Source organism: Ursus americanus, chromosome 10 (assembly GCF_024610735.1).
Source record: "Ursus americanus isolate L20-20 chromosome 10, mUrsAme1.1.p, whole genome shotgun sequence".
NCBI classification, from domain to species: Eukaryota; Metazoa; Chordata; class Mammalia; order Carnivora; family Ursidae; genus Ursus; species Ursus americanus.
Genome location: NC_142136.1, coordinates 43,845,297 through 43,869,095, shown reverse-complemented (window position 1 = coordinate 43,869,095; position 23,799 = coordinate 43,845,297). Strand labels below are relative to the sequence as shown.

General features: G+C 36.7%; 1 protein-coding gene across 4 annotated transcripts in view; it reads right to left on the bottom strand.

The window, feature by feature from the left end:
• Positions 1 to 23,799, bottom strand: part of DIAPH3 (diaphanous related formin 3) — a 475,240-nt gene that overhangs the window by 197,797 nt on the left and 253,644 nt on the right. For all 4 annotated transcript variants that reach the window (XR_015725940.1, XM_087865106.1, XM_087865107.1 and 1 more), the window contains 2 exons: positions 17,760 to 17,999; positions 2,747 to 2,876 (listed from right to left, as the gene is read on the bottom strand). Coding sequence is in view for 3 of the 4 variants with exons in the window: in XM_087865106.1 (XP_087721232.1) it covers positions 2,747 to 2,876; positions 17,760 to 17,999 (370 nt within the window). In the remaining variant the exon portion in view is untranslated. The remainder of the gene's footprint in view (positions 1 to 2,746; positions 2,877 to 17,759; positions 18,000 to 23,799) is intronic.

Here is a 23,799-nt window from a genome sequence, read left to right as displayed (position 1 = left end):
GACACTATAAACTTACCTTGGTTTTACTTTAATACACTCCCCAAATCCCCAGAGTTTTGTCATATTTTCTACTCATTAATAAAATACCAAGTTAATAATAAAGCAGGTTATTGTGAAATAATCAATAAAACCTTCACATATTAGAGTCCATTAACTTCAACTGTTTAGACAAGAGAACAATGTATTCAACCCTTCAAAGACCAGGAAAAAAAAGAAAGAAAGAAATATTGCAATGGTATATAGAAATACAATAATGACCCAAAATATTTTCACTGAAATACAACAGAAAAGCTGTAAGCCATTATCTCTTAGAAAAGAAGCAGCCCTAATGAAGTAGATATTTGAAAATTGTCATACAGGCAAGCTCATTAGTTGCAATGAAAGATCCCCCTGCTGATCCACGAGGACTTAATGGCCAGGATTTTGTTATGTCTCAAAAACAAAGGTACTTTTTAATACATGTGATAGCTCACTGAGGAGATTTCAAATATGGAAACTTTTAAATGATGATATATAATATAAAAGCACTGAAAATTTCCAAAGCAAACATAGACTTACTTCGTCCAAAACTACTACATTCATTCCTCTAAAATCTCGTTCATTAATAAGGTAATAGAATCACATGAAGAAATCGTGCTCAACAATCACCTACACTATATAAAAAAAATCTATATCCATCTATATCCATATATATCTATCTATATCTCAGTGATGGCTTTTCTATTTCAAATATCTAGTTGGCTGCTCCCGGTGAAACACATTTGTGCTATCTGCTGACTTATACACATATGCATGCCTCCGCTATAACAGATGGAAATGAAAAACCTCCAAGGCCCGAGAATGCCCCAGTAGAAACATTAAAAAAGAAAACAAACAGAAGTATCTAATTACCAAGTTACTACTCTACAAGCCCTTATCAAAGTTAGTTTTCAAAAGCAAAATAATAAAATATTTATACAGAATTTTAAGTACAATCAAGTGAGTCAAATGGTATTTTAGAAACTTAATTTAGAGCACAACTGCTGGACAATAAATTCTACACTAAAACGTACATCTGAAAGAGAATGTTCCAGCTCACTGTTCAGTTTTAGAACAGGAGGAAAAGATGGTGAAATGGTCATGAATGCAAACTGTTATCATCATAAGATGACTGCACAGATTTAATTCTTCCCAAAGACCTAATGTTGATATAAGCTATTACTCTACTCAGCTATCTTTTCTCCAGAAAAAGAAAACTCTATAAAGTTCAAGGCATTATGTACAACTTTTTCATCTACTATTCTTTTACTTATCATGCTCATCATTCATTACTTTAAATTTTCCCACTTTCAATTCTCTTTTGGCCCGTTTACTTAAATTTTATTCCCAAATTTCAGAAATCTCATTTTAGAGAAGTTACCTTCCCTGAATTAATGAATCAATCACTTAAAAGCTATTTTGACTATCATTGAGTTATTTTTAATGCTTTTTTTTCTGTGCACTTTGTCCTATGTCATTATTCAATATAAGAAAATAATTTAATTATTTTCCATTAAAACACTTATATCCATATATTCCATTAAATTCCATTAAAACACTTATACCCATATATACAGTCATTACTTTCTTATACCAACGACATTCTTAGGTAGTACTAGGGCAAATTAACTAATTCCAACATCATTACAACAATAGTATGCAAGAGCAAAAAGTAAAGTAAAAAGCTTATTTTTGGTCTTAAAAATCCAGACTTATTATTTCTAACTCTCCCCCACCCTCCCACCACCTCAGCAGGCTATATGAGATCAGTACTTCGAAGAAACATACATCTCAGAAAAAACCATCAAGAACATCTCATCCAATCACATTGCCACTCTGAAGATACACTGCTACAATCCTCATTTTATGGAAGAAACAAAGGGAGTAGAAAATGACAAAGGTGATTTTTTTTTTTTAAAGAAGGAATATTCACTAAAATGGGGGGGATGAAGTATTCTTAAGTTGACAAATTCCAACTTTAGGAAGACAATAACAAACAACACAAAAATAGTCTGACATTTCTAATGATCAGTTTTCAACACAATGACAATACAGATTCCCACCGTTTCAAATGAGTTGTCTTCCAAGAAGTATGTATGTACACGGATACTCATAGAAATGTGTATCCATAAATTGGTTGTTGGAGCAAGTAAAATTTTTTCCATAGAATAGGTTATATAAATAAAAACTGGATGCTTCAGGTGGTCAAAAATTGCATTTAAACCGTATTATAACCAACTATTAATAACAGGTCCTATCCTATCCTGACCCTTTGCAACCTGATCTAAATCCAGTAGGAACAGAAGCAGGTGAGGTATCTGGGTATTAGAAAGGACTGGAAGGAATTTCCAGCAGTTTGGTCTCTACTCGGACAAAGGATGCAGTCTCTACCTTCAGTGTGGATGGAGACAGATCTAGAACTTCGGCTAACTGGGGACATTGATTACTGGGGCTTGGCCCAGACACAACGATTGTCCCCAAGTGAAGGATCCTGGCTCAAGTGAGCGTCACCATGGCAACGGTGGAGGCAGCTGAGTGGCAGAGGGTGGGGCCGGCAAGTATTCATAAGGTTTCAACTACACAACAACGTATGTTTTATATTTTTATAAATATATTTAAAATACTGTGGCAAAGTAGCAAATATGTTCAAATAAAAGGCATTATTTTCCATCTATATGTACTAATTGAAGACCCAGAGCGGTGAAATGTTTTCTATAAAAGCACAAACCTTTACTGGCTTTGTCCAAATGTTCCAAATCATCCACAAAATTCAGGATATCAGGGTACTTTTCTTCACATACTTCCACCAGAAAATGAAGTAGTGTTGTTTTCTGATCAGCAGATTTCGTGTCCTTTAGCTAGATAGGACAAGAGGGAGAAAAAACAGTCAAAAATATTTTGATAATCTGCCTACTTACCTGATGTTAATACTATATTCTGTAGGTAAGAGGTAAATGAATTGTAAAATTAGTTAATTCTATTTTTGAATTGCAAACGTTTAAGTACCTGAAAAGCTACTCTTTAAGTATTGTTGTTTTAAGTCATAAACATTTTTTTTAAAGATTTTATTTATTTATGTGACAGAGAGACAGCCAGTGAGAGAGGGAACACAAGCAGGGGAGTGGGAGAGGAAGAAGCAGGCTCCCAGTAAAGGAGCCTGATGTGGGGCTCGATCCAGGAACGCCGGGATCACACCCTGAGCCGAAGGCAGATGCTTAACGACTGCGCCACCCAGGCGCCCCTTAAGTCATTAACATTTGTTGAAAAGAAAGTATAAGCTTAATCCAATCTACTATGCAACATTTTATGGGAAAAAAATACATGATAAACACTTAGGAGAACAGAATAACCTGAAACTCTACATAATAATGGTATTTAAAACAACCCCAGGCTTTCATTCCTTTTTTTAAATTTATTTTTAATTTGGCACATATTTATGGACTGCCTACTAGATGCTGTAGGAATTGGAGGTGCAACAGCAAATAAGACACAGAGTTGTTCCGCAAGAAGCTATTTGGGGGGGAAATACACGCAAACACACGTACATTTACCTTGGTGTGACCAACAGTATAGTAAAAATAATAACAAAGAATGCCTCAGAGGACAGGGCCTCTGGACTGAACACTGCGAGACAGGAAGTTGTATGGGATTAGGGAAGGCAAGAAGAAAATTCATAAGTGCCGTACCATGAGCAGATGGAGCAGTATTTGAAAAAGGCCACACTTGTGGAAGAAAACGACACATTTGAGGAGTCTGAGTGACTCGGAAAATGAAGTGTGTGTGGAAGAGGACAATAGAGAGAGTAGAAAGGTATAAAGCTGGGAAGATAGGAAAAGACCAGAAAACAGGGGGAAAGGTATGCCATGCAGCAGAAAGAAGATTTCGATCCCTAAGAACTGGGAGTCTTTAAAGTGGGTAAGAGATGATAAGATCTACGGTTTAGAAAGCTCCCTCTAGCTCTGTGTGGATGAAAGACAAAAAGCAAGGGAAAGAACAGACGCAGGGAAAGTAACTTAAAAACCTGTAACAACAATCCAGGCAGGGAAAGACAAGGGCCTGAGCCAGGACACTGCGCTGGGGATGGAGATAATGGGACAGAGGGGCCATGGAGACCCAGGAGGTGCCATTAATTGAAGTAAAGGGAAAGACAGAGAAACAGAGTTGGGTGGGGTACGCTGTGCAAAGAGACTGGTTTCAGTTTTGAACAAGTTTGAAGCCTTTAAGTAACATCCAAGCAAAAATACCCACAAAGGACGTAGATTGATACAGGCGTAGAAAAATGTTTCTCGGTCTTTTTCTTTCCTAATTGCTGGCTAAAGAGCATTTTTAGGTATTTTTTTCCTCATCATGTGCACCCATGAAATTTTAAAATCATAGGTATACTGTATATCTATTCATGCACTGTATGTATATCTATGCTTTGCACATAAAAACAGCAAGATACTTTTGCTTCCCAAGAACCAATTTTCTATCCCCTGGGGGTGGATAAACTGTTGAGCATACCTGGCTAGAACTCAGAGGAGTATAACGGTCTAGACCCACCAGATTATGAGCCTTTAGTCACCAAAGATTAACAGTTGATCAAATGAACACAAATGGGTACACAGAATGAAAGCAGGTATTTATATACAAAGACTTAGTTGTAATCCCAGTTCACAAGTTATTTTTTTTCCATGCTAAAGGCAGTTAGAATCCTTCAGTCTGTTTTCACATATATTGAGAATGTTAATCTGATTTATTAAGCTACCTTTCGATCCATAGTTTCCCTCATACTATCCTCTTTAAGGAGTAAGGCCAGAGTAAAAGTAGCAAACTTTCATAAATATAATAATTTCTTCTTGTATAACCAAGATGTAGCATAAAAGCTGTCTTTTGGTTTTGTTTTAATTTATTTTTTAAAGCACCCTAGTAGTGAACTCTTCTATCCCCCTACCCCATGAAAGCAATGACCGCTTGGGGAACAGCATCCCTTCTGTGGACTCTCAGCTCCCGACTGCCACTAATTACATCCCTTCTTCACCATGCTCCCTTCCTGTGAAACTCCATATGCAGCCCGTATGGAATGCTGATTAGCACAAGCAACACCCACCTCTATAATGTGTAAAGCCTGGAAAGAGCTTTCCAGTACTATATATGATGCAACTAAATAGCCAGGAACTGCTAGGATTAATAGATCAAGAAATCTCATGATCTAACAACAACCAACTGGATCAATCTTGATCTTTATTCATAAGCAATAAAAATTCAGAATTAGAATTCTGGAATAAAATATAGTTTATGGCATCTACCAGTTTAGTCAATGTTAAGTATATAAGTCAAACAAAGATTCAAGTTATTCAGAGACCAACACAAAGCTAAGAGAGTAATTCACGGAGGAGGGTGCTGGGCTGGCTGTATTACTGAAAACATCGCCTGGTTAGCAAGTAGAGTAGTGGCAACAGTCTAATACTAAAAAGTAGATCTACTGAATAGTAAATGGAAGCAAAAGTCTCCCATCCTTTCAGAATCTGTGTTTAACAACTGCAAGACGAAAAGAAAAATCAAATTTCCAAATGAATTTCAAAGTAAACCTAATAAATGAGAAGAAGTTCAGATGAGAAACAAAGATGGCAACCAACTGTGGATAACATACTGTGTCTCATTCACAAACTGCTACGTGGCTTTAAATTCCAGGGAGGACAATCTTCATACAGGTCCTAACATTCTCAGGAAAAAGTACACAAAGGTATTCTTCCTGCCCCAATTACTCTATTCCCTCCCTTCTTCCCCTCAAATCGCTTTATGAGAAAGAATGAAAAAAGGCCACCTTCTAAAAGCATGAATGCACAACAAAATATTTATCAACATCTTTATCTACATGCTCAATTTTTTTCCACTTTCTGATGAACATGAACAAAAAGGGCACAATCTATTTCCACTAATTACTCATATCATATATAACGGGCAACTGAGCTAGAAGAATAAGGAAAGCTCGGGGGATGGTGCTGATTTTGTTGAAGAGAAGGAACAGTTTACGTGAGCACACTTTGTAACACTAACTCTTGGAAAGAAAACGAAGCTAAAATATTTCCTTTAAAAATTCGTTTAGGTTTAAAAAATATGCTTTAAATTTTAACAGACATTGCTTGACAGGCTTCCTTTTGTTTTATTGCCAAGAGATGTATCTTGCTGATGAGTAATCATGGCTGTTAAGGAGAGTTTCTTATTTGTATATTGTTTCTTTGAGGTACATTTAATGCAGCATGGATGTCAAATAAACAAAAAGATGGATGGAGTTTCTTCAACTGCTCTGTTCATTCCAGACAAAATAATGTTAAAAGAAGATCCTGTAATAAATCATGGCCTAGTTGTCACTCTGGAGTAGAATTCCTTTGTAGCTACAATGCAATGTTTTGAAATATTTTTAAGCTATTCAGCACAAATTTGGATGACATTTAAAGAATATTCCGTTGTTTTAATCACAAGGAAAATTCCTTAAATAAAAACTGAGTAAATTTTTGGTGATCCTCAGAATCCACAGACCCCTTACTCTTTGACTAATGACACTTAAATCAAAAGAATATTGCCAAACTAACTCTGCTCCCATTATTGTGTTTCTGTTATCTAAGTATGTACTAAAACAGCAGACACTCTAGCTGTTGCAGACATTGCTGAACATCATAAAATGACAAAATTAAGAGACCCTGTAATTGCCCCATGAACATTCTAGAAGACTCTAACTTGAGAATAGCATTAATACCATTAATATTGATAATGATCAATATTAATAATCAAATTTTAATTATAAATATTAATAATAGTCAATGTTAATGCCGTTAACACTAATACCATTGATATTATCATAGCCGCAGCTCTTATGTGGCGCTTTTCCTGAGACCAGGAGTAGCCAAAAGAAAAGATATATTTAGTGCTCAAAACACACAATATCTTTATGAGGAACCAGTATTATACCCGTAACTAAGGAAGAGAAAAACGATTTGAGAGATCATGTAGCATACTCCAGATCATATAGCTACTATCTGGTAGAGTCAAGGTTTGAGTCCATGTCTGTGCAAATACAAAGTTCATAACCACTACAAAATATAGTTCCGCTACAAAAATCTTGAGATTATTATGTATCAAAATAAACAAATTTCTCAAAACCACAGTGGACAAAAATGGTAGTAAGACAACAAAAGAACATCAATGCAATTTGAAATACTGAAGCCCTATAACCTTCTAATTCTAGCCTGGAAAGCCTCTAAAAACAGACACCTTCTACCCTGAGGTCATCTTTAGTTCTGAGAGCATGACATTCCTTCTAGTGCTTTATCTACAAACTTCATAAAACACCACCTGAATCTTATCACCTAAACAGCAAGTCTTTCAACACTGCTGGTAGATTAGTGCTGACAAAATACTATACGAATATGGTTAGATGAAAAGACAGCTGTTAAGTTTAACCTTTAACAGATTTGAATAAGTATATGTACTAACATCATATTCCATCTTAAATCCTACGCAGAATAAAGTGATTTGTGTACGTACAAAATAGCATCTCTAAATTTAAGTTAAAGGTATTCACATAAAAATAGATGTGTTAAAGAATATATACTTTCTCAGACAGAAAGTCAACATCCCAGTAAAAACTCACTAGTGAAAAATTCATTAGTGAAAACCACAATTATACAATGAGTAATGTTTTTGATATGTGTAACCACATTAAGAAAATAATCAGCATGCTGATTAATTTTTTTTAAAAGATTGGTTTTGTCTCTATAATGGAAATAAAAATCTTAATTTAAATGAAATAAGATGCTTAACATCATCTATGTCTGCCATGACTATTAATACCGATAATAAAACTTCCATAGTGATTTTCAAGATTGAGATCAATTAATATTAGGTAAAAAAAAAAGATATTAGACAAATAATTTGTGATATTCATTTATAAAAATAATTTATATTGTGTAATTTTCATTTTAAAATGAGAGCTGAAACATTATTAAATAAGAAAGTTCTTTCTTTAATATGAATTCCTATAATTATAAGCTGATTTCTTCCAATCCCCCCCAACTTTCTCTGAATTATGTTTTAAATTTATTTGTCTTGGATTTTAGTGAGCACAGAAACTGCAGTGTTAAAAGCATTTTTGCACTGTAGTAAAAATTTTAGATTACATTATCTACTGTATTGTTCAATGTTCTGTTTATTTGTACAGCCTTCTTATTCCACAAGACATTTGAAACAGCTCACTGTTCTTTAGTTAATATAAATGGATCAAATACGTTAATTTTAAATTAAATGTTTTACCTTTTATTTTTTAAACACTTTTTTTTAAAGCAGTTTCAGCTTTACAGAAAAAAATGAGCAGAAAATAACAAGGTTCCCATATACGCTCTCCTCCACACCAATTCCCCTATTAGTAACATTTTACATTAGGTGTGGTACACATCACAACTGATGTGCTGATACTGACGCACCATCATTAACTTAAGATCCACTGTTTACATTAGGGTTCACTCTGCCTTCTACAGTTGTAGGAGTTTTGAAGAATGTATAATATCACGTATCTACCATTACCTTGTCATACAGAATAGTTTCACACACACCCCAAATTCCCTGTGCTCTACCTTCATCTCTTTCTTCTTCCCTCCCCAACACAACCCCTGGCAAGCATGGATCTTTTTACTGTCTCTATAATTTTCTCTCTTCCAAAAAGCCATATAGTTGCAATCGTCCAGTACGTAGTCTTTTCAAATTGGCTTCTTTCCCTTAATAGACATTTAAGTTTTCCTCCACGTCTTTTCTCGGCTTGGGAGATGATTTATTTTTATTACTGAATAATATTCTATTGTATGAAGGCAACACAGTTTATTCATTCACCTACTGAAGAACATCTTGGCTGTTTCCAAAGTTTGGCAATTAAAAATAAAGATGCTGTAAACATTTTTGTGCAGGTTTTCAACTCCTTTGAGTAAGAGTGTGATCACTAAATCCTATGTTAAATATATGTTTAACATGGAGCGCCTGGGTAGCAAAGTCAGTTAAGTGTCTGACTCTTTGTTTCAGCTCAGGTTGTGATCACACGGTCATGAGATTGAGCCCTGCATCAGGCTCTGCTCTCAGTGTGGAGTCTGTTTGAAATTCTCTCCCCCTCTCCCTCTGCCCCTCCTGCTCGTGCTCTCTAAAATAAATAAATAAAACTTAAAAAAAAAAAAATCTACGTTTAACTGGGTACCTGCCAAGCAGTCTTCCAATGCAGGCCTACCATTTTGCATTCCCTTCAGCAATGTACGAGAGTTCCTACTGTACTACATCTGTGCGGGATTCGGTCTTGGCCAGTGTTTAAGATGTTAGCCATTCTAATAGGTGTGAAGTGTTATCGCATTGTTTTAGCTTGCAATTCTCTAATGGCAAACGATGCTATCTCTTCATACATTTATTTGCCTTTTGTCAATCTTTGGTGATGTGTCTGGTCAGGTCTTTTTGCCATTTGTTTTCTTGTTGAGTTTCAAGAGTTATTTGTATATTTTGGATAGGTATTTGTATATTTTGGATAGGTATTTTGCAAAGATTTTCTCCCAGTCTGTGGTCTGTCTTCTATCTTAACAGTGTTTTTTGCAGAGCAGAAGTTTTTAATTTTAATGAAATCCAACTTAGCGATATTCTTCTTTCAAGGATCATGCTTTTGGTATCTCACCTAAAAAGTCACTGCCAAACCTGAGGTCACCTAGATTTTCTCTTCCCTTCTAAAAGTTGTATAGTTTGCATTTTACATTTAGGCCTCTGTCCCTTTTGAGTTAATTTTTATGAAAGAACTGAGGCCTGTATATATATATTTTTTTCCCCATGCTATGTGCACTGGTTCCAGAACCACTTCTTCAAAAGATTATTATTTCTCACTTGAATTACCTTTGCTTCTTTGTTAAAGATTTGGTTGTATTTCTGTGGAGTTATTTCTGAGCTCTCTATTCTGTTCCATTCATCTACTTTTTTAACCAATACCACGTTTTGATTACTGCAGCTTCTTAAGCCTTAAAGTCCAGGAGTATCAGTCCTCCAATTCTGTTCTTCTTCAGTGTTGTGTTGGCTATTCTGGGTCTTTTACATATCCATATAACCTTTAGAATCAGCTTGTCAATATTCACAAAGTAATTCACTGGGATTTTGATTAGGATTGCATTGAATCTATAGATCAAGTTGGGAAGAAGAAACATCTTAACAATACTGAATATTCTTTTCCATTAACATGGAATATCTACTTCTTTATTAGATCTTTTTTGATTTCTTTCATCAAAGTTCTATAGTTTTTCTCATAAGAATCTTGTTCATATATTAGTATTACTCTTTTGTGTACTAACATAAATGATACTGTTTTTACTTTCAAGTTCCAATTGTTCATTACTGGTATTTGGAAAGTGATTAACTATTTTTTATGTCAATCCATAACCTGAAACTTTGCTATAATCACTTATTAGTTTCAGGAAGTGTTTTGTTTTGTTTTCTTTTTCTTTTTTTCTTTTTGGTCAATTCAGGGGGATTTTCTATGAAGCAATCACTTCACCTATGAACAAAGACATTTTTATTTATTCCTTCTCAATCTAAATACCATTTATTTCATTTTCTTATCTTACTGCATTAGCTAGGACTCCCAATACAGTGTTGAATAAGAATGGTGAGCAGGGACAGATTTTCCTTTTCCACAATTGAAGAGGGAAAACATTCAGTTTCTTACCATTAAGAATGATGCTAGCTGTAGTGTTTGTAGATATTCCCTAACAACTTGAGGAAAACCCCCTCTATATTTCTAGTTCAGTTTTTGCATGAATGGATGTTGAATTTTATCAGATGCCTTTTCAACATATATTAATATGATCAAATGATTTTTCTTATTTAGCCTGTGGATGTAATGGATTCCATTAAGTAATTTTCAAATGTTTAACCAGCCTCCCATACCTGTAATAAATCTCACTTGGTTGTGGTATGTAATTTTTTTATACATCATTGGTTTTGGCTTATAAAATTTTGCTGAGAATTTCTGCATCTATGCTTATGAGAGCTATTGGCCAATAATTTTCCTTTCTTGTAATGTCTTTGCCTTTGGCATGCACCCATTTTATCATCATACTCCCCCGTCTCTGCCACATAAAAACAAATGTTCACAAATGCCACTAACTATAAAGATAATAATGCTGCATGTTTTGCCTCTATCCCAAAAACATAAGAGCAATGCAGACCCTTGACAAAGAAGAGATAAACAATAAGTTCCTCCAGGAATGGAGCATCTTATTCAATTCTTGCTTTTTCATTTTTAAAACATATAAAAACAGGAGACTGGACTAAAACAGGGATGGCTGGTAAGACTCATCTTGGGTGCAACCTCTAATGGATAGTAGCCGTCAGTAAGTACAATATTAAGGACAATGCTGAGTCTGCATGTTGGGGGTAAAGGAAGTTTGATAGATTAGCTATGCTTTTTGTGAGAATGGTGAGATGATGGCACACAAACAGTGTATTTGCTGTTTACAAGCAAAGCCACTCTAATTCTAGTGAAAGAATAATTCCAAGTTACAATGCTTAATAGCAATTAAAAAAAGGTAATGTGAATAAAATTTATCAAAAACATTACTTAGCAAAACCAATCAAATATTTTTTCGAAAATGCTATAGGTTAATTGTGGTAATGAATGAATCAAAGGGGTTAAGAATCCTAAATGTTTCACATTGCTTTGGAAGTCAGTATTTCAGTGACTTAATTGGCTGGATGTGAAATAAGAATGGCATTTGTTATCTGCAAGTCTTTGGCCAAAAATTGCTTTACTTTCAAAGGGTGCCAGAATTCACTGGTGTGATTTTGCCAATCCGATAAAGAATAAAAACCTCCCTAAAATCCTTCTAAAACACAATGCAGATGGAACAATGGATTTGTTTGGCAGAGGTCTTTCTTCAAAATAACTCCACAGAGTGAAGGAAAAGGTAATATACGAGAAGCGAAATTTCACAAAAGAAGCTTCACAGTATTACCCGATGTGGCTGTAACAGGTGACAGGCAGAGGTATTTGTCTCCTGCTTTTTATAATGGCTGAAACTGCACCCGTACAAGATAGAGCCCTGCCAGATAACTCAGGACAGTGGCCATCAACTTATGTCAGTTCCTCTGTGTGCCTGAGATTCACACTCCACTCGCTCCTTCACTTCACTTTCAGAGTAGTGCTCAGCTTGGCACAGGAAAAAAAAGCAGCAGTTTTTGGAAATATTTTCAACACTCATCCTTACGTGAAGACATGGAGTTGTTTCTTTTTTGTTTTTGTTCTTGTGTTGCCTGGGTTTTGCTTTTGTATGTTTGTTTGCTGGCTGGTTCCATACCACCAATCAGGAATTTTCCATTGTGGGATAAAGAAGGAGGGCAGAAGACAAAGTGATTCTCAGTTCAGTTTGTGTATTAACATTACCTGGGGGACCTTTAAAAAGCCACTAATCAAGATCCGCATCCATACATGCTGAAGTAATTGATCTAATGTGGAGCTGACACGTATTTCTTAGAGGGCACTCCAAGGTACTACAAGAAAAGCTGTTCATAATTTCACGAAATCACCCACTGGAGTTGGTGGGGGCATTAAACAAAAAGGAAATTAAACAGTTTTGTTCTTCGGTTTTATTCCTTTAAAAATCTTCTCCAGGGGTGCCTGGGTGGCTCAGTCAATAAAGCAGCCAGCTCTTGATTTCAGCTCAAGTCATGACCTCAGCGTCCTGGGATAGAACCCCAGTTGGGCTCTGCACCCAGCAGGGACTCTGCTTCAGGATTCTCTCTCCCTCTGCTTCTCCCCCCATTCGCTCAAGCGCACGCTCTCGCTCTCTCTAAAATAAATAAATAAATCTTTAAAAAAGAAAGAAAGAAAGAATATAAAAATCTTCTCCATCACAGCTTTGGTCAGCTTTATTCTACTTTTGGTTAGCCTGTGCTTGTAAAAAGAATATATAGGAGATCAGATAAAAAATTTCATGCACTTCAATGAACGGACAAAAAAAAATCTTTTAAATGGACAAAAAATCAAAATCAAGAGAGGAGACAAAAACAAATCTTGCTTCCCACTGCCTACCCTTTTAATACCTAACTTCTAACCCCTCCACGCTCCCATTACTAGGTATCCTTTGATGACTTCATCTTTGAGATGAACTCACTGCATGGTCTACTGCCACAGAGAATAGAAAAATTTCCTACAAAGTGATTAATACTGATACATTTATGATGGAATCAATAATTACTTGTTTCTGCAGTTTTCCTCAAAGTAGCATAAACACTGACAAAAGTTACTATAATTTGTAAACTCTTCCAAAATTCATATCTACTATCCTGATATAGTTTATTTGATTACTCAGAACAAAGAGCTACATTTTATAGCTACATCATCCAGTTGTATAAATCGGGATAATTTGTTACTCCGAAATTACCTATCATTAGACATTAGGAAATATTAAACAGATGTTATAGCCATGGTGTGTGGATTGATAACATCTGCTTTTTAAATTTACAAGTTAAAGCTCTCTCATATACTTTTATGGTGTTAAACTTTGATGATTGTGTCAACTCACTCTTTTGCTAGAATACAGATCTACCTGAAGAAAAAAAAAGATCTTTGCCCTACCAACAGGTTCTCTAAGAAAATTAACTTCAACACTAAGCACATATGAATTTTTTCTAGGTGGGCATTATGGTTAGGTGATCACCTACCATTTACTGACTGAATTTCTAAGGATATGGATATGCATTTAATCAATAGCAAGTCCTGAAAAAAGAATATAATCTCATTGCATATTATCCAACTCTTACCTCTTTGGAGGACTTCTGAATGACAAGAAGTCCATCCATTCTTTTATATATTCTAAGGTTTAGCCTTCTAAATAGATGAGTCATCAGAAAGCAAGGTACTTATACCATTTTACTTAAACTAGGAATAACTTTATGTAACTGAAAAGTGCATTTGTATCTTACCATGAGGGTTCTCTTGGAGTGTCAGACACTAAGAGGCTCTGGTCCACACTTGTAGGGAAAGGAAAGGGGGAGGGGAGGGAAAGAGATTCTAAAAGAAAGACCTTAATGAAAATGACTCTTTCATTTACTGTTTTAAAGAACACGGCTCAACATCATATTTTTCTTTTATAACAATACACATGAAAATTTTCTTGTGAAGTTCAGCTTTAGCTAATGAGAGAAACCTCATCTTTAGCTCATGTAAAATTTCATTACCATGTTTGCCCTTCACTGAGTCTCAAACCTAAACACCTATACCTTCATAGATTCTCACTTTTGTTTATCTTATTTCTCATATTTTACTTTTATGTTTATTTATCATAGGCCACATCAAATCTTCAGGTTAAGAAAGTGCTCACAAATCTTTCTTTCTGAACTCAGAGAGTTACTGTACTTAGCTATCTCAATTATAAATGTATACAAAGATGTACTATAGCCCCCCAAATTAAACTATACTATATATAGATTTCATGATTCATGTAATTATTTCTAAATGATACAAAGTTAACAATATGAATTTTCATACACTTCATACTAGAGCTAAATTTGTAAAGCGTATTTAAAAGTAAAGATTTTGAATATAGAATATTAGATGTCATATAATTACACAGCATGTTTTAACAGATTAAAATATTACCCTGTCTTTCTACTGTCAAATAAATATGGAATTCCTTTTATGGGGGCTTATCATCAAACCAAATGCTTTATACTCAGTGTGAAAATTCAATCACAATTGTCAAAGATCAAGCTGCTACTTCTGATAAGAAACATGATGAGATATCATCTTGTTCAATATATGCTTTCAACTTGACATGTAGGCTAATAAAAAATATAAAGTTGTAGTATTTATTTTGTTCCTTGCACAACAGAAGGCTTCTAATAGGGATGATCAAAATATCTAGTATCATTACCTGAAAATACAGTTGACTCTTATCTGGAGACAGATTAACTACAGTAAAATAATAGCAACATGCATTGCACTTGTAAATTACTATGCATCAGCCACTGCATATCAGTATGAGAGCTTGTGTACTTTCAACTACATAACTAAGAGGCACAACTTTGTGTCCATTTTGTCTATTGTATTGTCATTCACTCTACAGCTATTTATTATTTACTATGCACCAGGCACTGTATTAGGCTACTCTACCTCATCGATCAGACCTCATCTCTTGTCAACAGCTTCTCTGTAAGGAAAGCATGAGGGAGGGCATATGGTCAACTCTTTGTGAGTCCACTGGAGTTCTGAGATGCAAGCTCTCAAGAGGAATAGACACTTAACACCAAGAAACAAACTCCAGTTGATTTGCACATGCAAACTTCTCCCTGACCTTGCTCTTCATCTTCTTTGTCTTCCTTTGGTTCCCTGCTCAAGAAAAGCCTGAAATCTGGCAGTTGTGCTTGCCTCCTTGGCATTCCACCTCCAACTTCATTTTCACCACATTCTCACAGTTCCCTAGATGCTCCTTAAATGTGTATATGACACTTTGCCCCCCTCCCATCCTACCCCAAACCCTTTTGCCGCTACCGAAGCTTGCACTTCCATTGTCTCAACATACAGTCACTGTTTCATAATAGACACACATTGTTTCATAACATTTGCTAATAATGAAGGCAGCTTCCATCATCTTCCCCATCTATCTCCTCAGCTTGAGTTCTTCGGTCACTTGCTACACATCATCCAGTCACTGAGTCTCTCCCAACTATAACCCTCTAGGCCAGTGCTGTCCAGGAGAATAGTCTATGGTGATGGAAATACGCTATATTTATGCTGCCAACACCTATGGACACTTGTTCACTTGAAACGTGGCAAAAGTGACTGAGGTATTTCCTAATTTTATTTAAATTTTAATTAATTTACATGTAAACAGCCCCACGTGGCTCATGGTACCAGGACTGGACAGTTCAGCTCAACTTCCTTCCATACTGCTGTTAGAATTACATTGCTATGGGACATCTCTGAGAATATCACTTGAATTAAAGAACTAACATGTCTCCATAAATCTTCACCATCAGGCATAACAGTGGAGGTGCTTTTCAATCTAGACCAATTTACTGTTTCATTTCCATTTTCTCCACACCTCTCCTGCCTAGGCTTCTGATCACTTGGTGTACTCACATATCAGACCCTTCATGCCAACTGATGGCTATCACCTAGAATGCCTTTCCCTCTCGGGAACATCCACTCATACTTCCAGATCCAGCTCAAATTCCTATTCCTGTCTGAATGCTTAGCTGTCCTCCCTTAACCGAGCTAGCCTCACTCACTCTCTCTCTCCCTCTCTCTCTCAGCTCTGTTGTCATAACTTCGTGGATATAGCTCTATTAAAAATTTTAATCATAATGGTTTACATGTGAAAAACTAGGGTTCCGTGTACGCCACATAAATAATTACATCCGTTCGATGAGATGATCAGGTCAAGCATTTGGCGCAGGAATAAATAAGCACTCTACACATGTGCAGTCTTCAACACATATTTGTGAATTGCAGCGCCCATGCTAGGAATCTTAACTGAATATATCAGGCTCAGAAAATGAGAGGAAAATAAAAAGATGGAGATGGAGTAAAGCAAGCTCACAAGCTGTTGATACCAACAGGAGGCTTAGGTTAGGAAAATTGTATAAGGAAAGTCATGAAAGCACTGCAAGATCAACCATTCAAGCAAACCCAAAGCTAAAACTGGACTTGCTTCTCACCTTCCCTAAGTGGCAACAGCATCACAGGTCTCCCCCACTACCCAAAAGTAGAGCGTTCCCATGAAACCTTTCATAAGCCAAATGGCATAAAGCAGAGAAGCAATCACCATTTTGTAAAAGCGGAAATCCTCTTCGGATTTCAGTTTGGAAACAGGTGCATACTAATGTAGGTCTCTTATGCAAGCAAAGTTGCGTGAAGTGAACTCCTGGACAGCAGGGAAAACCAGTCATCAAATTCCTTACTCAGGTAGTATAGATGTTAGCAGGACAAGAACAAAAGAAAGCTTTTCTTGTGATGTGTAACGGAGAAGAATTTGTTGTAAGCAGATCAATAAAGCACTATTACTACGGCCCGCTTCTGAGGAAAGAGCTCTGTTACATAAAACAGTGAATATATTTGCCATAAGGACATTTAACCTGTGGAAGAACCCAGGATAAAAAAACCTAATCTCTAAACTTACTTAATTCTCACATCCTTTAAAATTATATTTAGATAGAAACATTTCAAAATCATCAATGACATCCGAGGCATGTTTATTCCTAAAATGATTTTCCCTTTATATGAAGCAGTCTCATTCTTTTCTCCCTTCCTCTCAGCTTGCAAAAAAAAAAAAAAAAAAAAAAAAAAAAGCAAAGAAATATTTAAATACTAAAGGTAAAAAATGTAGTGGCAATCCTAAGCAATTCTCAATACGTCTATACCATCATTTGCAGCTACCTGAATTGAAGATGAGATTTAAATAATATTTCGATGTTCCATTTCATTAGTTTGGGAAAGCATAGGTTTACGACATAATTCTGTTATTAAACAAAATCCTTCCATTGGATTTGCAGATCAGAGAAAATTAATATTTGGATTTAGCTCTGAGGTTGAGTAAATTAGCTCAGTTCACTCTGGGTTTGGGTTCATGGTTTTGTTCAAATTCTTGATAATGAGCACATCAAAATAAAAATATTTAAATAATGTAATCAGGGCTGACATTTCAGAGTAAGTGTTCAGGCAAGTATGTGTTTTTAAAAAACAAACTCACTTTACAGAGAGAGCTAAGGTTAAATCCGAAGGTTTGAGCATTCCGGGAGCCAGCATTCATGTAGTTTCCCATTAGCAATACAAGTTCCAGCAACTTGCTGAAGCTTTTGCTCTTCTTCATCTCCTCGCAGGCAGTGCTGACAGCCATGATGTCAGGTCTGATGTTGTTCACCTGCTCTTCAAACTGAAGCTTAAAGAGAATAGCACTGAGCCGTGGCCGTAGTCTCTTCACATTGCTCATCTGATTGAAAAGAAAATAGCAGATTTCCTTTAAAATGCATGGTATACTTCAGTACTGTACGACTGCAAGTAATCTGGGATGATTTATTGGTATGACAGTGCCGAGGAAGCAATATGTCCCTTCAAACTGATAGCAGGGAGACAGAAGAGCCCTGCTTGTTTTTCTGAGCAATCAAGAGTCATTCCTCAAAGAAAAAAATTAACAATTTAGATGCTCAATGAAAAGAAGGCTTTAATTCAATCAATGACAATGGTCAAGTAATCAAGTACATATAATTTCTTAACAGAAACCAAATTTTTAAAAAGGCAACACAGTACAGAGGCAACAAATTACAAAGCATTTCTACCATTAATTTTTGTTCGATATAGAAAATGTGGGGTCATGTTTAAACATTCAGAAAGATCCAAAGAGGGTTTGTTTTCTTCAAATAGCAACCGCTGTCCTCAGAAGCCCTGCTGACTAACAGTATGTGTTAGATGGAGGGAAAGTAAATAGGTCCCAATTTGTACTAAATTGACTTTCTTGAGAAACACAGCCAAGTAGAATGACTTCTGACGCACACTAAATTAGCAGGGTCGGTGTTCAGGAACGTGGGCGTAGCCAGAGACAAAAGCCACGCAGAGCCACGGGTCCATCCCATGCCAAGTGAACCTTGTTCGGGACTCTGGGTTCCCTTGTTGCGAATGTGGAGGGGTTGAAGACTTTAAAAAGGACAAAAAGGCTAGAGGGTCAGCAAGTTCTTGCCTTGAGCTTACTCCCGTGCGTTCTATCCCAAGGGAGGAGAAGCGCCATTTAACTGAAGGCTGGAGACAAAGGGCATTTAAGCTATGAATTCCTTGGCTAAATATACTAGGGATTTGAGACTTAAAACACCTTGGTGAGGCAATAACAGTAAAACTGTTGAATTTCAACAACTATTATAAATACCAAAAGCAGTGTGAGGCAAGGTCAGGAAAGAAAAAAATAGTGACAACACCAGAGGGTTAAAATAGGGAATAGTTCTGCTGGTCACAAACCCTAAAGGAAAAAGAAAAGGACAACGTCACACAAAACTTATACGATTTCTGTTCAGGAGGCACAAGCCTATCTGCTCATAATATAATGACTGTTACTTAAAATTAAATAGGCCAGACAAAAGCCTGACTTTATTAGATTCAAAAGGCTATTACAGACAGCGCTTGGCTGTCACAGCACAGCCCAGCATCCCCGTCTAACCACAGCTGAGCATTAATAAGGGGTTAGCTCTCCGGAGATACCTCCGAGAGAACATCGTCGGATGGACTGAACCCATACAGTGCCTGAAAAGTTGCTTAGTAAATAATATAGCTAAATCACATTTAGTGTTCTCCCTAGCCACCTGACAGATTAAGCATTTAAGTGCATACAGGCAAGATTCTAAGAGTTCGACTAATGTAGTTAATGACTCCCCCTACAAAGAGCTTTAAGAGAGATCTTAAAATTCCCAGAGCTCAAGGAATGTCTTCAAGTTTGCCTGTCTAAAGGAAACTTTTTTTTCCTCCTACAAGAAAGTAGAGACTGTACGCTCAAATAAGGCTTAAAAACAAAGCAAAAACTAATAACGGTTCCATAGAATAAATATAAAATGTTAGATAAAATGAGGCCCTATCAGAATACCAACTCTGAGTGGGCACGAATCCTTCTGTTTGGACCTCTAAGTCCAGCACACGAAGTAGAGTTAAGCAGAGATCACTTCTCCTAAAGACATTTCATGTGTCTTAAATGTTCCCAAATGGGTTAAATTCGCTACATTTTTATCCTTAATCGTTGCAAATGGTGTTCATACTATATTGGGCCAATTCTGTATAATGCTCTATTACATTTACTAGAGCCTTTAGAATAGTAAGACAAAGGAGTAATCACCTGAGTACACACAGTTATGGGCCTTCAAAAAGTGCATGATGCACCCACGGCAGGTTTTTCACCTGTCCCCTCATTCACGATACTTTGCTACTTTGCAGTAAACAAGAAAAGTACCCCAGGAAAATGAGTATTACAAAATATTATTACTTTGAACCTATATTAAAGTACTACTTTATGCACAAAGAGAAAAAACTCGCTTAAAATGCTTATATTAAACTGCCCCAAAATATGTTAAAGCTTTCCTGCTGACAAGCTAACCATATGTAGCCAGTATAAAGTAATTAATTTTCCTAGAAAAATATAACCTAGATTTCTGTGAGTAATGAGTCTACCTGGCACTGGGGACAGGTACCTTGAAAAGACAGAGTAAGTGTATGATGTAATGCAGAACAAAATCCTATGAGTTCATGAAAAAGCCTGACAAAGCAAAGTCAGGCAAGGAACCCTAAAAAACACATCTTGGAGCAACATCTTTTAAAATTAGACGTCCTCTGTATATTGTTTTTCCTTCCAAATTTCAAAAAAATATTTTGACAAATATGAAATTTATTTTAGAGAACAAAACCACTGAGCTGGAAAAGAACCCAAGAGATACCTGGAGCTCATTAAGGTCTTGAGGCCACGATCGAATAGCCTACTCTGATTCTCCAGGACACATGGCTGGCCCTGTGATTTAAAAAAAAAGAAACAAAAAAAAACAAAAAACCCAAACCCGTAAAGAATGATAACATTCTAAGATCCAGATCTTAGGATCTATGATAATCACAGGGTTCTTTTTGTCATTAGTCAAATCAAAGTCTTTCATCACATAGGATCAAAGAAAAAAAGTGTTAAAAATTAGAAGAGAGGGGCGCCTGGGTAGTACAGTCGTTAAGCGTCTGCCTTCGGCTCAGGGCGTGATCCCGGTGTTCTGGGATCGAGTCCCACATTGGGCTTCTCCGCTGGGAGCCTGCTTCTTCCTCTCCCTCTCCCCTGCCGTGTTCCCTCTCTCGCTGGCTGTCACATAAAAAAACATCTTTAAAAAAAAAATTAGAAGAGAATTCTTTGTTTAAATTCCTGAAGCATGTTTGTCACGTCACATGACCAGTCAACACAGGATTTGCATTCTGCTTGCTTGCTAAGGAGCCTCTCATTTGTCTGCCACAGGCGAGGCTGGATGCAGAAATGGAGCACTACAGTGCTCAGATAATCCTCAGTGGTAACAGAAAGTCACTACAGGAGGAGGAGGAGAAGAAGAAAGAGGTATAAAAGTTTAACTATAAGATAGCTAATAATGAGAATGCTAGAAGAAATCAGAATTCCACTTTCACAGAGGTATCCTTTCAATTTATTGTTACGGAATCTTAGCAATATAAACTCGCATCACCAAACTCTGACAATAATGAATTGTAATCTGAAGATCAACGTAAAGGCATAGAAAAGAACGTGAAAATGCTTTGATTTCCCTGTTGTTTGAAAGCAGGAGGCAGGGTTCCTGTAATCTCCCCGCCCCATGAGGATAGATGGTCCATGCCGCAATGAGAATACCTTTAAAACAGTGACTGGTGAAAATCCAACCACAAGCAATACCCAGAATGCCAAGGGTAATCTTTAGTCACACTTGCGTTTGTTGGCAGCATGAGTGTTGTCGAAGAGACGAAATGAAAGGCCTTTAGTAGAGAATAATGAACCAACAGGTACCCGCTCAGCGCTGTGTGAGTCACCTAAGTCATGACTGCCCCCCTTGGATCACTCGAGTCCTTCCATCTGTCTTAAAGGCTAAAAAGTAGAAGTAGTCCCCAGGAAGATGGCACCTTCCATCATCTCATTATGTTTTTCACATGTAATTGTAATGCTATCCATTCTTTTATTAGGAAAAAAATAGACATTTTTACACCAACTATGTCTAATACCATATCTGGTTTTTATAGATAAGAGATATTCAGAAACCGGCTTATTCAAAACTTGCTGGGGCGCCTGGGTGGCTCAGTCGGTTAAGCGTCTGCTTTCGGCTCAGGTCAGGATCCCAGGGTCCTGAGATGGGGCCCAGCATCGGGCTCCCTGCTCAGTGGGGAGCCTGATTCTCCCTCTCCCTCTGCCTGCCGCTCTACTTGTGCTCTCTGTCAAATAAATAAAATCTTAAAAAACAAAACAAAACTTGTTGGGTTCCCCCCACCTTCTTGCCTGCAGACTTGTGTAGGGTCCCCTCAAAAGAAATTTCAGGACATGCTCCGTATCTTTGTTATTCTTCCCTGAGGTTGTTTTTAAAACTATTTTAACCATTCATTTGGCTAACACTACAAGTAACCGACTGATTGAAAGGCCACTCATTTCAGTCTTAAAGGACCGGCCACTCTAAACCTTTACTTCATATACTTTGTACATGTATCAGGAATAACAGAATAGGATTTCACAAAGGTACAAGGACTCCTTCAAGGTCACATGCCAGCAGGACAAGGCCCTCAAGCTAACTTGCTGCCAATCACGTGTTCGTGCCACTCAGAGCATCACAGTGTGGAAATTAATAATGACAACTTAAAAACCATCTGATACTCAAACTACTCCTACGCTTTTCCAGGAGTACGAATGGACTTTAATTGCGCCACAGTAGTTCTTAGACAAAACACTACGGAGATGACCCTGCTGTGAGCACTGCCTGCTACTACTTCAGACTCCTCTCCTTTCCCAACCACCTCCTGTTGTGCTGAACTTTTAGTACTTTCCAGATTCGTGTTTGTTGTCCCCTCACACTGCACTTTCTGCTCACACTTCCTCATTAGCTAATTCTTCCGTTCTCTGTGGGAGAGGCGCAATAAGCAAGGAGAACGGGAAAAAACAAATGCTTCGTTGTCCAAGACAAGACTAGAGAAAATGATGAAGGGTTGAGGGAGGAAAGCGACATCTAAGAAAGCAATGTGAATCTATTAACGGAATTAAGACACTCAGAAAAAAAGTTTTTAACTTGATTTCTTAAGCTAAACTACATTTAAAAAATCTGCTTTTTACTATTAGTTGGCCACTATTTTCAAGACTTCCAGAATATGCAGGAAAAAAGAAAAGTTCATTTCATGTCAAGAAACACATAGAAAGGGGCGAGCGGGTGGCTCAGTTGGTTGAGCATCCCTCTTGATTACGGCTTAGGTCGCGATCTGAGGGTCTTGAGATAGAGCCCCATGTCGGGCTCCACATTCAGCAGGGAGTCTGGTTGAGATTCTCTCCCTCTGTGCCTTGCCCTGCTCACTCGCGCTCTCAAATAAAATCTTCAAAAAAAAAAAAAAAAGAAGAAGAAAGAAATGCATAAAAAACATAGCTATTTAAGCACCTTATACCTGGGTAGTGCTCAGAATACAAAAAAAAAAATTTTTTTAATAAATGTGCCCTTAAGATATTAAAACTCTGAAGCTAAAATTATTTTTTAAAAACTACACAACAGCAATGTACATATGGTATGTTTTTTTTATATTTTTTCATAGGAGCAAAGCCAAGAATTATACAAAAATTATTAAAAGGATAAAATGTATATTCCTTAAGCTAGTCAAGAAATAGAAAATTGGTTATAGCCATCAGATATTGCTTTATCTTTGCTTACAAGTACTTATCAATTCTGGACCACTAAGGATTTCACAGGAGGTCCAAATGAGTTCTGTCGATGCTCAGGATCTGTAAGTGGGAAAGCTAGAGAGCGAGAGACTTCTTATTTAATTTGGCAGTCTTAGCAAATACTCTTAACACAGAAGTTTCATATCTGATGAATTAAAAAGCTGGCATAAAACCCAGAACCATTCTGGTGTCTTAAATTCATTCATGTGTGCTTCCAGACAATCCCCACCCTACCATAGGAAACCAATGTTTTGATTTCTACAATAACTTCGTTTTGCCTGTTCTTGAAATTTATATTAATAAAACTTTCAGTAAACACTTTTCACATCTGGCTTCTCTC